At 35.1% G+C, this 15,491-nt stretch overlaps 1 protein-coding gene across 14 annotated transcripts in view; it reads left to right on the top strand.

Moving 5' to 3' along the window:
* The window catches only part of ZNF148 (zinc finger protein 148), a 144,632-nt gene that overhangs the window by 85,645 nt on the left and 43,496 nt on the right, over positions 1–15,491 (top strand). For 13 of the 14 annotated variants that reach the window (XM_055260387.2, XM_055260392.2, XM_055260391.2 and 10 more), the window contains 3 exons: positions 2,230–2,355; positions 11,217–11,340; positions 12,656–12,739. In XM_055260387.2, the coding sequence (XP_055116362.2) occupies positions 2,230–2,355; positions 11,217–11,340; positions 12,656–12,739 (334 nt within the window). The remainder of the gene's footprint in view (positions 1–2,229; positions 2,356–11,216; positions 11,341–12,655; positions 12,740–15,491) is intronic. The other variant, XM_055260394.2, reaches the window with a different exon arrangement.

Here is a 15,491-nt window from a genome sequence, read left to right as displayed (position 1 = left end):
CTTGATAAAGCAAGTCATTCTGGAGTTGAGTTAATGATTAGAATCAAAGGAAGAATATTTTCAGTATAGGGAGGACTCTCTAAAGTCAGGAAAATAAAGAGGGAAAGATTGAAAATGAGAAAAAGGGTAATTAAGAGATATTTTAGAACTTGCAAGAAAGAACCGGCATAGGGAGTGGCAGAGAAGAGGAAGCATGACACTATAGGTCTCTACTTCTGTCTTAACTTGAGGAAGAAGTTACATGAGTATAGAAGGGAGATATGAAAAGGAAATCATGTCTGACAGCTTCTGTAGTTTCAAAGTGGGAAGCCCGGAGGGAGATTGACTCAGTGGATGAGCAGGGGCCTTAGAGTTTTAGGAGAAATGTCTGAGTTTAGTCAAATCTGAAGAAAGAAGGGCAGGTAGGGTGGTGGTGGATGGTGGTGGTGGTGGCATATCTGGACTGGTAATAAGAACAGCATTGAAATTCAGGCCTGCAAATAGGCATGAGGGTACTAATGGGACTAGGTGAAAATCACAGTATTAATATAATCACTTTCCATGTATGTGGAAATAACAGGTTCAGATATATGTGTTAATCTTTTTTACTGTTTGCATATAAAGGCTCTTGTTTGGTTTGTGAATGGCAGTGAACAGCAGAACTTATTTATGAATTTATCTTACACTCTTCTTGACACTTGCTAAAAAGAGTTCCTCTTTTTTATTGCCACATGCTACATTTCCATGGTTTATTTGGAATTTACACACTCACAGAAATGTTTGTACTACTTTTTGGTACTCCTTCAAAATAGGGCAGAGAAATTCCACAGCTGCTTACATAGTCTGTTATCTCTTCTTGTCTTATACCCATTCCCAGTTATTGTTTTTCAGTAAATATCACTTCAGAGGTGATAAGAGGTCTGTATTCCCAAGTCTTGTAGGTGGTGATTTTACCATCCTATTTTGTATTCAAAATAATTGATACCAACGAAGCCAGAAGAGTGGTCACTGTACCCTTCTGTAACTTGGTAGAATTACTAGCTAAATAAATAATCATTTACATCATGTTTTTGTGCCAGGGTTCTTGATTTGTGATTCTCACATGGCCTGCCTTTCAGGAATTCATGAGAACTTCTGCTTTTTGTCAGTCTGAAATTCCTGGCTTAGGTTGCATTTTTCTCGTGAACCTCTTCCACACAGCTGTTTTCCACCTTTACACTGTGAATCTGTAAGATGTTCATCATCTTTTGCACCATGCTTTTTAGTGTGTTTCTTGAAAATGTAGCCATTAGCACGTTGTACTTACTGAATTATTCTCAAGGATCTTTACTGTACTTTATAGCCTGAGTTGAAAGTTTCCTAGTTTTAAGGTTCTTGTTTTACTTCAAGGATAGATTGAAAATGTAGCAGTGAGGACGGGATGACTGAACACCATCAAATCTGATGAGAACTGACGACAGTACCGTTAGTGAACTTAGAACCTTGGTTTTTCTTTTCTTTAAGGACAAGTAACTCTGAGAATTGAGATCTGAAAATTGAAGAACATTGTTGAAATCTTAATGTTTCTTCTAGTATTTCTCTATTATGTAGTTAGCATCATGTCTTGTACAGTGTAGCGGCCTAAAATTATACTTGCTTCTGTAAACAGATATTTGGTGATGGTTTGTTGTAGAGCCCAGGAAAGTACTGGCTAAGATCTTGAGTCATATGACAGAACTGTTGAGCATGAAGATAATTAGATTTTCATTGGTAATTTGTCTTTCTTTTGACAAATTATCTTTTAGAATTTTGTGTGGTTTGCTTGATATTTTATAAATACAGAGCCCATCTAGAAGTCTAAATACCTCTTTTATTCCCCAGTGTTGTGTTGATTTTTGGACCTTAACCTTTTTTGTGTGCTTTTAACTTCAGTATCAGTTTCCTTAAATGTGGGAATGAAATTGATGTTACGATTTCCTGACTTCTGCTTGGTCTTATGATCATCTTTTCCCAGGACGTCTTTGATCTTTTTTCTCAGGTAGATTAAAAAAAAAAATCTGTTTATCCCTCAATTTATGTACTCTCAATTCTTATTACCCACTGCCTATTAATGAATTCTATAGTACTGTATATAGTTAGCACACACACACATAGATCATCATTCTGGAAGCAACCATATGTGGCTTTAGCAAAGGATTAAACATAAAATGGCCTTTTGTCACAATGAACTTTTTATTTATGTCTAAAATTGGCTTTTCTTTTTTTAAACAGATAAATGTAAAGCAGGAAATTACTTTTACTGATGTATCTGAGCAACTGATGAGAGACAAAAAACAAATCAGAGAGCCAGTAGACTTACAGAAAAAGAAGAAGCGGAAACAACGTTCTCCCGCAAAAGTAAGACAGTTTATTAAGGTGGTAATCACAACCTCTTAATTCCAACTGTTGGTTAATTCTATAGGCAAGAACCTGGCTGGACCCTAAGGCAGATGTAAAAGTCTTGTGTGGTTTAGTAGGAAGGGGTGCATGCCTGCATGGAGGTGGTGGGCCTTACTTTCAATTTTTCTGCTTCTCTTTCACCATGTTACTGACTTGTCTAAAAATGAACTTTTCTTTTTCCATATCTCTAACAGATGGCATGCGTTGCCCTTTCATCTCATTTGTATTAGTTTTCCTTATCTTTATATTAAGGTTTCAGGAAAATGTAATTCCAGTTATTCATCAGGAAAAGATAGAGGATCCCTGCTAATAGGATGTAAACTTCATGAGGGCAGGGACTTCATTTGGTTCACAGCTGTATCCTAAGAGCCTGGAATAGGAGACATAATAGATCCTCAATAAATATTTTATGGGTTAATGAATGGATTAGTAAATAAACAAGTAACCCAGGCTGGAGTGCAGTGGCATGATCATGGCTCACTGCAGCCTCAGTCTCCCAGTCTCAAGGGATCCTCCTGCCTCAGCCTCCTGAGTAGCTGGGACCACAGGCATGTGCCAGCATGCCTGGCTAATTTTTGAATTTCTTACAGAAATGGGGCCTTGCTGTATTGGCCAGGCTAGTCTCAAACTCTTGGTCTCAAGCCGTCCTCCCACTTCAACCTCCCAAAGTATTGGGATTACAGGTGCGAGCCACCACTCCTGGCCTGTTTTTTTCCCTTTAGTATAGTGATAGCTGAATGTATGCAGCATTTTTGGTATTCCTAGAAATTCTCTGAACTCTCTGCAGTATATTTGCATTTTTATAGTTAAGTCTTATTTTTTTCTTCCCTCATGTGGTGAGAAAGTCCTTTTTAAAAAGATCATACTGTAAAATGATTTTTTGATGGCTTTTTAAAAATTTGTGATTTGAAATCATAATCATCATTATTATTTATATTTCTGTATACTTTTGGACTTATTAGTGTGTTGGAGCCAGCTTGAGCTGGCTTGCAAGATTTCATTTACAAACTAGTTGCCAAAACCATTGGTAGCTTATAATTAGCCATGGTGGGAATATTTACACCCCAGAAATCAGCAAATGTTTCTATACCCCCTGATTCCTTAGCTGGTGGTTAAATATTTGCCAGCATACCGCTAATTTGGGGATATATAAATATGCCTACAATAGCAAATTTTGAAAAACATAGATACTAAAATAACCTATAGTTACATTTGCTAGAGATAACTACTTGGATTTTCTGCCATATTCCCTTTCTATCTTTTTTCAAATTTGTGCAGATAGATATGGAGGTATAATATAGATTTAATTAGCTGATTTTTAACACTTGAAATGTAAGCAATTGTTGTGTTTAAAGTTTTTAATGTTTTTTGTAATCATTTTATTAGCTACATAATCTATTTTTTGATAGATCATGTTATATTTAATGATTGCTTTATTAGACATTATTATGTTGTTTGAAAGTTGTAGTCCTGTTTCTGTTTTAAATCATGCTGCACTTAAAATGTTTGAGTATGTATCTTTGTGCACTATTGATCAAAGGGTATGAACTTTTAGAAAGATTTCTTGATAGTGTTACTCTTTTCAGTAATGTTAGACCAGTTACATTTCTACCTGCAGTGGACCTGAGGTATATCTGTCTGCATTCTCACTGGTCTTGAGTGTCTGACTTTGTTTAAGATGGGAGCTCATTATAATTTAAATTTGAATTTCTTTAGTTTCTGGTCACACTAAACTTCTAAAATTTTTGTTGGCCTTTTATATTTCATGTTTTGTGAAATTCTCCCTTCTTCTTTTCTTCCCTCTCTCTCCACTTCTTTTCTTGGGGCTTTAATGTTTTTCTCAGTAATTTATATCATTTTTGGGGGTTCTTTACATTAATGAACAAATCAAGTTCTTCAAATATAGAAGAATACCAGGTTTTGTGTAAAAAATTATTTCTAAAATCGCTTGTGATAGTGATTGATTGTTACTTTGGATTCATTGCTGATCTATGGGGTATCTATTTCAAGTGTACTCTCTTGAAATTCTGACTAAAACCCAGATTATCTTCTCATTGGGTGTTGGACTCTGTATTTGGTGATATGTTCTAGGTATTTGTAAATATAGATTAGGTATTTACAGGCTTTAAGCTATTTTGCTCGTCTAATTTGCGGTAAACTCGTAATGTATCACTTTAGAATATTTCTAAAGGTATTACTTAGGTATTTATATACCTCTGTAGTGGCCAGATGACAGAGTTGTCCTATTCTAAGCATAGTGTGTATAAGAGAATGTTTTAGGGTAGCCCCTTAGAGAAATTCTTAGGAAGATGAAGTGACTAGAAACAATATACAGCAGACAGAGGTGTAAGAATAACAAACAGGCCAGATACAGTGGCTCACACTTGTAATCCTAGCACTTTGGGAGGCTGAGACGGAAGAATTGCTTGACCCCAGGAGTTCAAGACCATCCTAGGCAACATTGTGGAACCCTGTCTCTGTTTTTTTTTTTTTTTTTTTTTTTTTTAATAAAGAACAAACAATTATTTTTCAACTGTCCTGGCATGTTACATGTAATGGGACAGGGAATGGTTGTGGACTGTTTTTAACCACTGTTCTGCCATCTCCAGATGAATGGGTTTTTTGTATCTGGAGTCTTAGAACTTTAAGATATAACCAGTGAGTAATTTTACATTTTCTCAGGAGTGTATATAAAAATTTATGCTTTAGAACTTCTGTTAAAGTAATTCATTCTGCTCTTTGGTATGAAGAGAAAGAGAAACTTACCCATGTTTGTAAATCAGTAAGTGTTACTTGTTTTAAATTCCTTAAAAACAATTTTAAGTTCCTCAAAGAATTATGATTTATTATGCCTAGAGGACTCCACTCTCCCCAGCACCTTTTCCAAATCTTAAAATCTTGCCATTGTGAATATTTTGAGTTTGTGTCACCATTGTGTAGTATTAGATTGGGGATCTGCACAAGAAGTATAATGTGATAAAGTCTTAGTAAAAACATCAGAGCTTATAAACATCCGTGTAACTATGGCTCCCTTAAAGTACTGTGTTGTTATGCCATCTTTAGCTGCCATGGATTTTAAGCAATAGCTGAACTTTTCTCATATGGCAAAGCTGAGTCTTTTTTTTTTTTTGGAAAACTTAAATGCAATGGGAAAGCCTGATCATCTTAAGGTAGGTTTTGATACTTGAAATTTGCCTAAATACACTTGGCGGCATGCCTGATGAAGAGGGTAACTGAGCTAGGGAACATCATCTAGGTCAAGCTATTTGCATCTGTTGTGGAATTAGCTGTTTTAAGAAAGTAAGTTTTCTACATAAGAGAAGCTTACACCTTTTAAATATCAAATTTCATTTTATTTTCACCATTTTTTTGGGAAATCTTTAACGTGTTGTTTTCCTTTTAAATATAGTGTATTTGAACATAATTCAGCTTTTAATGTCTTGAAGCTGACATAAACATTTTTTAAAATCGTGTATTGCAGTTGAAGCCCTCTAGGAGAACAGAGATTTTAGGGCTCTCCCCCACCCACCTGACCCTGAAAATCCTCACTGCTAGACTTTAAGTGTTATACTGCTTATAATCACTTCACTTCTCATTCCTTGGTGACATGCTGTTCATTTTTACATTGCTGTATATCTGAGTGGTCACTTAACATCACTTTCCTTTGCCACTTTGAGTCTGTTTTTGGTGACTGTTACACTCTTAAGCTTGAAAACTTCAAATCTTGACACTAAAAGTTTCTGAATAAATGAGGTATTACTACTGGACTTTGGTATTTACTTGTTACATGAATTAGTAACAGTTTCCATCTCAGAAGGGTTTTAGGAGGATTGTTGGGTTAACATTAATGAATTCTAAGAATTTTTTTCAGTAAAATATAACAATATTATCTAAATCCCATGTTGTATATATTATATAGGTCTTTTCCAACTCCTTAGTAACTGAATGAGAGAGAGGATATTTTTAATTACATCTCTTTATTCTGAAATGTATCTCTCTTTTCATTTATTCCGCAAATAATTTGAGTGCCTGTTATGTGCCAAGATCTCTCATCAGGTACTGAAGAAAGGAACTGGGTTGTTTGTTGTAACACTTAAGGTGATCCAAATAAAAATTGATTATTCAAAGTTATGCTGAACTGAGGAAGAGCATTTTTCACACATCAAATAGATTATAAATTATATAGAGAATCCTTTCCCAGCAATTTATTATATATTGTTGGTTCCCAGAAAAGATTTTAGATTTTGGTATCAAAAAGATTTAAGATTGAATTATGTAAAATAAGGAAAATTTAATGAAACGAAACAGAAGTAGATATACCAGACATTTGTCATGCTTTCTTCTACATGTTACCTTGATTTAGGAAGAAGTAGCTTTAAAGGTGAACTGATTATAAGACTGAGCATGCAAACAGGAAGTATGGAATAGTAAGAAAATGAAGGAAGAAGATTGGCAAAATAATAGAGTTTTATTTATCTAATTTTCCCAGGAAGTTGTGTGTCTTGGATAAATTGTTTTTCCATAGAACTGAACCCTAACTTTGAAAAAAAAATCTGATGTAAATCTTTCTTTAGAAAATGTCACCTACTTCTTTGCCTAATATTCAGGAAACAGGGAAGAAACAGCCTTTTTCTAAAACCCAGGGTCATTTTGCTGAACATAGTTGTTGTGCCATGGTTATGATACAGTGAATTTCTTGTTCTGGTGCTGTCAGAAGCTTACCATTTAAAAATGAAATTTGGTGATGAGAAAAATCTAGTACTGAGAAACAATAGAAAATCTTGATGAATAAAAGAAAGTGACAATGTTAGAATAGGTGATTAACGATGACCAGGACTGTCAAGTTGCCATGATGGGTATTATTCAGGGTGACTTTGTTATTTGTGTATCTTTGGACTTGCACTATTTTCCATTTCTCATTGGATTTGGAGAGTAAAGAGAATTGTCACAGCTGTCATTCGCCATCCCCAGTTGCAGTAGAACGTCTCATAATAGGTGAGAAATGTAAACTCTCTTATCTAAGTTGTCTTTTGAGTTTTAGTGGCTTCGAAGTTGATTTTGATTGATTCAGGAATATATGATAAAAAACCTATAGTGTTTAGTTTAAAATATGCTTTAATAATTTTAGTAGTACACATTTGAATGTGAAAAATCATGTCTGCCTTTTAAGAAAACAGAACTTTCTCAGTGAGGGGTGTCAGGTTTCATTTATTCAGTGGCAGTGATCCTTATGGAGTGAAAAGTCTCTGAATTTGAATAGGCAGACCTTAGGGCTTTGCCTGATGAACATGGGTATGTTATTTAAGATAACCTTTACCATATGTGTATATTTAGGTAGCTGGCTGGTAATAGATTTGTCTTAAAACAGAAAATATGTCACAATGGATATGAGATTAAGAAAGCAGATTAACTGAGAAATTCCATTTGATACTCAATTTTTTTCTATAAAATCTTGTTTTAAATTTACTGAACAGATAAGAAAAAAAAATCTAGTGTGTTGAGAATTAGAATATTACTAATTTCTCCACTTGCTAAAGCCTGATTGCTTGGTCTGTGTAATATACTATATTTCTCCTGAAGTAGCAATGACAAGGGGCAAGATGAAGCATCTGAAGATGTCTAGCAGGCATCTTAGAATTTAAAATTTTAAACATTAAATTCTTCAATTGTAATGATGTTCATATGTTGGGGGAAAAGGAAAAGCAAAAATATTTTATGGAACCAGTCGCAGGTAAGACTGCTAATCTCTAAGGCATACACACTCAGCTGGTAGATCACATTCTACTAAAAGATCTTGAAAAGGTGTGAGCAAGAAAAGAAGGCAAGTCTATACCGGGGAAGAAAATTTTGCCTGCATTAATGTGCTATTTGTGTTCTGCTAAGGGATTTTATTCTTTGCCTACCCGCTTCTCTGACTACTCAGTTATCTGAAGACTAAAAAATTGAAAAGTAAAGTATTGCTTTTAGCAATAAATTTAAAAAACAATACAGTGGTAAGCTAGGAGGAGTAATTGTTATGGACAGCAGGCAGCCAGGTCCTTTGACAGATATGGAGTCTCCACTATGCTCCAGATACCGTTTTGAACACTGAGATTATGAGGGTGAATAAAAATCAGTTGGATGTATTTAAAATAGGTTACAAAGTGGAAGGGCCATTGATGCTCATCTGAGTCAAGATGAGTTTACTCTGTGTCCTTTAAACAAAGATGTTTGTTACTCTGGCCTAAAGAAAGTAAGGAAAATATAAAATTTCCAAGAATTTGGTGTTTCTGTCTTTGAACTTAAAAAAAGCTAGATTTTCCTGTGTGTTTATCCACAAGGCAGTGGTAGCTGTTTCATCCACAAAATTCACCTTGAATTAAGGCTTGAATCTACAATGAAAGGCAGCAGTACCTCCAGTGCCAGAAAACAATGACCTAGAACTCCTTAACTCTTCATAAAAGGGCTTTGTATAGTCAAGGATTACATCCGTTTCACATTAAGCAACTTGGGCCAGATTTGTTCTTTACAAAGCCTTTCCTTGCAGTTGCTATGCCACAGAAAGCTATTGAAGTGCCATGTTTTTTGGCAGTTGGATTTTCTTATTTGTTATCAACATACATGAAAAAACATACCTAGTGCTGTCTTATTTTTAGTTCCATTTTATATAAGTATTTAACATCTTTTTGTTTGTTTTATGTTGAAAATAATTTTGAGTCATATTTTAAAAGATTTTGTGTGTTTTCCTTTTGCACGGTGTTGACTTGCTTATTATTATGTGACTTGGAGGAGTTGAAAAAATTTAAAACTGACTGGCCCAGTGATGAAGCTTTCCACTTTCTTTGACTCTCCTCAGGAAGCTGTGACACCCACTTCCATTCTCCTGCCAAATGTTTCCCTTCCATGACTTTGGTGCATAGACTTTGAAGCATTGTTGACCGCATTGGCTGTTTGCCCAGAATCCAAATGCCCTGTATAATTTGCATAATAATTACCACTGATCTGCATATAGTATAGGCTGAACTGTCTTCTTGAATTTAAGTAAAAATGTTTTAAGGATTAAAGCCTTTTTCCCTTACCTACTGCCCTTTTCTAGGTTTGAGAAGGGGTCATTGCTGTGTGTTTGCAGGCCCTAATCAGTTTCCACAGTTCTTTGTATTTATTTCCCAGATTTTTCTGCCTATGTTGGACAGTTTCTTAGCTCCCATTCTGTGTGCCCACACCTAGAGCATTGTTTCCCTCTCACTGGCCATACCCCTCCTGATCAGGTCTAGTTTTCTTTGCTGGTTCAGCATAATATTCTGCCTTTTTTTTTTTTTTTTTTTTTTTTTTTTTTTTGCTTTCGTCAATAATGAAAAAGGAATCATTATTTTCACTCTTCCACATCTGATGAAAGGCAATTTTTTTTTTTTTTTTTTTTGAGACGGGTTTTGCTCTATTGCCCAGGCTGGAGTGCAGTGGCATGATGATGGCTCACTGCAGCCTTGACCTCCTGGCCCAAATGATCCCCCCATCCTCAGCCTCCCAAGTAGCTGGGAGTACAGGTGTGTGCTACCACACCTGGTTAATTTTTGTATTTTTGTGGAGACAGCGTTTCCTCATTTTGCCCAGGCTGGTCTCGAACTCCTGGGTTGAAGTGAGCCACCCACCTCGGCCACCCAAAGTGCTAGGATTACAGGCTTGAGCCACCATGCCTGGCCAAAAGGCAGCTTAATGTTGCACATTGAACAAGTTGGTAAATTGGAATACATGCAGCCTAAGGTGAGTTTCTCTCTGGTACCATCCACACCAGGCTCACAATACTCTTAATCTCAATAAGCCCAGAAAGATAAGGTTGCTTTCTTTGTCTCTTGTCTTCCTTCCTTTTACCCACTTCTATTTTTAAAAAAATTTTTTTTAAATAATTTTCTTATTTAGTACTTACGCCCCAGATGGACCCCATACCCACTTCTAATTTATTTATTTGACAAATATTCTTACGAATATGTTTAACAATAATTTAGTAGTTCTAGAATAACCTTAGTGATCCTAGACTGAAACAGACCATAAATTCTACCATATTATAACTTGAAAACTTAGTGTTCTCTCTTTTTTAAGTAGTAGGTAACCACTTACATGGTTCAAAAAAATGTGTTAAGTGGACAGTGTAAAACCTCCCTCCCATTTTATCTCTTGTCTGCCCAGTTCCCCAGCCATCACAATCAAGGTTATATACTTCTATATATATATCCTTCTCAAGTAGTTTTTATGCCTATGCAAATATATATTCCTATATGTACCTTTTATATACAAAGGTTAGCAAAACTACACTGGGTTCTAAACTTTGCCTTTTTTTTTTTTTTAACTTAACAAATCCTGACATGCTTTTCATATAAGTATATAGACAGCTTTGTCATTTTATTTCACAACCACATGATATTAAATTGTATTCATTTTCCATGATTTATTTAATTAGCCCCGTACCAATTGATATTAGATCATGTCTAAAGGCTTTTTTCCTGCGTATATGAGAATTTGAAATTGAAAATATACCCGTGCTCACCCTAACTGAACACTTAGGAACTCCATCATGCATCAGCATTACAGAGGAGAAGGCCGTGATGAGATCTTACTTAACCAGCTTCCAAGGTTTTATTAGTGATTTTTGCTTATTCTGAGTCACATTGTACTTTCCTACAGTTAATGATAACATTATTCTAATAGTCTTTTCAAGATTATTTAAGAACAATATATTTCATAATCTGTGGTGACCGTTGTTTGCATTCTTTTTTTAAAAATTACTATTTAATTACGTTTTTAAAACTTATTTCTTTTTTTTTGCCTTTTTTTTTTTGAACTAGATCCTTACAATAAATGAGGATGGATCACTTGGTTTGAAAACCCCTAAATCTCACGTTTGTGAGCACTGCAATGCTGCCTTTAGAACGAACTATCACTTACAGAGACATGTCTTCATTCATACAGGTATTTCTTGAATTAAAATGGGCTTGTGGCCATTAAAGTTATTATCTTTGTTATTTTCATCTTCGTGTAACCGTCATTCATTCCTAAGACCATAGCTAATCTGGCATTCCAAATCAGAGATTTTGTAGGCCAGAATGTCAGAAGGAAATCAGGAAAAACTCTTAAGTGAGAAAACAATTAGCATGGATGTGTAAAATTAATTAAATAGTCTTAATTGGACACCTGTTTGGCTTAATGTGCTCCATTTAGCTAGAGAAATGATTAAAGAATGTATTATTAAAAACCTGTTTATCAGCGTTCATTTTTTGTGTGTGCAAAATGTCCAGGCAGAGTTTAAAACATGGATTTGGAAATCAAATATGAATAAATGATAGCTAAGATAATGAAATTGTAGAGAACAATATTAAAGATGACAGACCTTTGGGTAAACAAACTAGACATGTAAGATGAAATGAGGAAGAAAAACAGTTATAAGGGAGATTTAATGAACTAGGAAAATAGTGTCCCAGAAGCTAGCAGAAGATAGGATTCCAAGCACGGTGTGACCAACAGTGCCAGTGCCCTAGGAGGATAGAGGTTAGAGAACCAAGAAAAAAATCTTTGAAATAAATAGCAAGGAGATCACAAGTAGCTTTTCAGAAAGCAGAGTAAAGGTTAAACCACAAGTGGGCAGTGAAGAATTTGACTTAGAGTAGACTACTCTTTTAAGGAGGTGTAGTGAAAGGGAAGGAGAGAAAGTACTAAGGTAGAAGTGTTTCAGGACTAAAACAAGGTTTCTCAGCATAGAGCAGGCCAGAGAATACTTTCCTTAAAAGGAAAAGCCCCAGCAGAGAGAGAAAGTTTGAAGAGACAGGATCTTTTAAAAAAGGGATGTTTAGAAAGTTCTGAAGGTTCTGAAGAAAATATGTAAAAGGGCATAAAATGGATGGTTAACTAGGGAGAAAACAGGATGGGCACACCTTCTTCCAGATAAAAAGGAAGAAAAGATGTTTAAGACACGCGAGAACCTGTAGTTCTTTCTCACCCCATGATGTTAAAATTCAATTTTAAATTGTTTTATTTATTTCCTTTTCCCCCCTTGAATATATAGATCAAATTTAATCTCATTTTTATGTGATTGTGAGAATATGAATTTTTAAATCCTGGGAAAAAAATTGAGAGGACATAAAATTCTGTTAATAACATCAAAAATTTGTATGGCTATTTTGTAATTTTCCAAAATTTGGGCATCTAAGATTTTTCTTTCCTCAGAAACAGTAACTAAAAACTGTTGTTTTATTCAGTGACTAATTTGTGGATGTGAAATTATTTTAAGGTGAAAAACCATTTCAGTGTAGTCAATGTGACATGCGTTTCATACAGAAGTACCTGCTACAGAGACATGAGAAGATTCATACTGGTGAGTGTTAACCACCCTTACTAGGTTCATTAAAATGATTATTTCAAATGGAGGGAAGAATTTTTAATAAGTGGCAGTGACTTGCTGCCATTTCCATTGGTTTAGACTATAAATCACAGGTTATCTTTTTTCTCCCTTCAATAAATCTATGTTAACGGTTAAGACTTAACTTTAATGTCCAAGCCCAAGAAATTACTTTGAATTAGAGTTGCGTAATAACCTAAAATATACGTTTAAAGTCACAAAAGGAAGGAAGGTTTTCTGAAATTGCTATTTCGTTAGGTGTTTACTAAGCTTAAAATTATCATTAATTAGTCTGGGGTAGGAAGCAAATTCCTAACTCCTAAAGCAGCAATACAATTCATTCTCTTTCTTTCCATTTCATGTATATACCTTACCTTATCAGTAGACATGTAATCTTAAAAAGTTGAGAACTGCCAATTTCTCAGTCAAGTTATTAATGATTTAGAAATTAAATATTCTAGAGGATCACTACAAAAGGAACACATACCTTAAAAACCTAAGTCTCATTTTAGAGCAAGTATTTGTTTGCATCTATTTTTGCCAATGGTAAAACCAACTTTTATAAGTAACTTTGATTTAGTAGTCTGTTGATTTAGCCTTTGTTGCCTCTAAGCATGTTGAAAAGTGTTTCTTTAGAGTTGATTTCCAGTGTTTTGCTTTTTGTGATGGAATAAAAGCAGAATTGGTAAATTTGTATAACTTTGAATTTTACATTTGAATAGAATTGAGAATTGTGATAATATGAGAATATTGAAAATATTAAAGTTCTTCATATTTTTGTTTTAAGTACTCAAGCAAGTACCTGCCCAGTGTTGTTATTTAGAGGTGTTCTCATGGGACCTGCAGTATTTGTGATAGGACAGTTTGTCATACAGAAACAACCTTTTCTGTCTGATAACTTTTTTTTCAGTTTTCTTTGCCCCTAAAAAGAAGCATGAATGTGTCTGGTCTGCTTAAATAAAACTTTAACTGGGCTGGGCGCGGTGGCCCATGCCTGTAATCTCAGCACTTTGGGAGGCTGAGGTGGGCGGATCACCTGAGGTCGGGAGTTTGATACCAGCCTGACCAACATGGAAGAAACCCTGTCTCTACTAAAAATACAAAATTAGCCGGGCGTGGTGGCACATGCCTGTAATCCCAGCTACTTGGGAGGCTGAGGCAGGAGAATTGCTTGAACCCGGGAGGCGGAGGTTGTGGTGAGCCGAGATCGCGCCATTGCACTCCAGCCTGGGCAATAAGAGCGAAACTCCGTCTCAAAAATAAATAAATAAATAAATAAATGAATAAATAAAACTTTAACTGTGCAACATGTCTGTATGCTTGGATGTTCTACTTTTTAACAATCATTTTGCACATTACTCATTTCAGTTTTTTAAGTAAACGTATTCATCTCTTTTTGTTAGAAGGGGCTATACTAGGCACTGTGGGAGAAAAAAATTTATAGATTTTGTGTGACTTATAGCTAAATTTAAATTCCTATATAACAATAAAACCTGGTCAGATACAAATGAAAGTGATTATTTTTGTGTGTTCTTAATACCTAATAGGTTTTGATATTTTACTCATTCATTCAACAAAAATTTATTGAGCATCCAGTGTTTTTCAAGCACCAGAAATAGATAACATAAGACAGTTTCTTTCTTTGGAGTTTACGTTCTTGTGGAAAAACACACATATAAGCAAGCACAGTGCAGTTAAGTGTTGTGGAATTTTATACAAAACTCTCAAGATACTATTGTGCCCTGAGGAAGAGACACATGTGCTGTCCGTTCTTAGGGAAGGTGTCACAGAAAAGCTACATGAGGCTAAGTTAAGAATATATGTGTGTGGGTGGGTGTGTATCTGAAAAAAATATTTTTGAAACAGTACTTACCTTCATTGCACTGTGATATTTTGTGTGTGTGTGTATGAATTCTTTTTTTAAGAAAGTGCTGGTCACAGTCCTGTAATCAACTGCACTAGACCATGGGGAATCTTGGATTTAAGCAGAGTATAATGGGTTGTTAATGTTTATTTAGAATTTACTAAGTACCAGAAAACTGTGTTAAATATCTCATTTAGTCCTCACATTAATCTTGAAAGGCAGGAGTTATTACTATCCCCATTTTATAGATGAGGAGGTAGTAAGAAGTGCACATAAGTTAAGAAACTTTCCCAAATGTATATATCTAATAAATGATGGAACCAAGATTTCAGCTCAAGCCTCTGTGATTCCAGAGTACGCATGTGAAATCACTGGCTATGCAGAATGGGACTAGAAGCAGAAAGTTATATTTGGGCCTTTTTGAGTTTTTCTTCCTCTGTCACTAAGCCAATTATGGCTTAGCCTTCCTGTAGGTATAGTAGCATCTAAAAGTGGTAGAAGCAAAGGCTGGAGTTCTCATGTTAAGAGAGAACAGTGTAGAAGAAGATAAGGAGTTGAGAGGAACCAGGGCAAAGCGATCACTAGGGTTCCTTAACAAAGAAAGGTTCTTTTGAAGAGAGAATCAATTCTGCCCTATTGTTCCCTCCCCACTAGGTGGAACTGATATAAGGGGATAGTTTTCCCTTCTTTACTTCATATTTTTGATTCTTTTTATAGATTCTTTTTAAAGACAGTAAAATGTTTTTTGTTAAACCTATTTGGGAATATATATCTAGAACCACAAATAGGGCTCCATCATTTATTATTCTGTTCTTACTGTTCTTCCTTTCATTTTCTAAATGACTTTTATTTTTGGAGGAGGGT

This window comes from Symphalangus syndactylus, chromosome 21 (genome assembly GCF_028878055.3).
Source record: "Symphalangus syndactylus isolate Jambi chromosome 21, NHGRI_mSymSyn1-v2.1_pri, whole genome shotgun sequence".
Classification (NCBI taxonomy): domain Eukaryota; kingdom Metazoa; phylum Chordata; class Mammalia; order Primates; family Hylobatidae; genus Symphalangus; species Symphalangus syndactylus.
The sequence above is the reverse complement of the archived record's forward strand: the minus strand, read 5'-3'. Positions and strand labels throughout refer to the sequence as shown.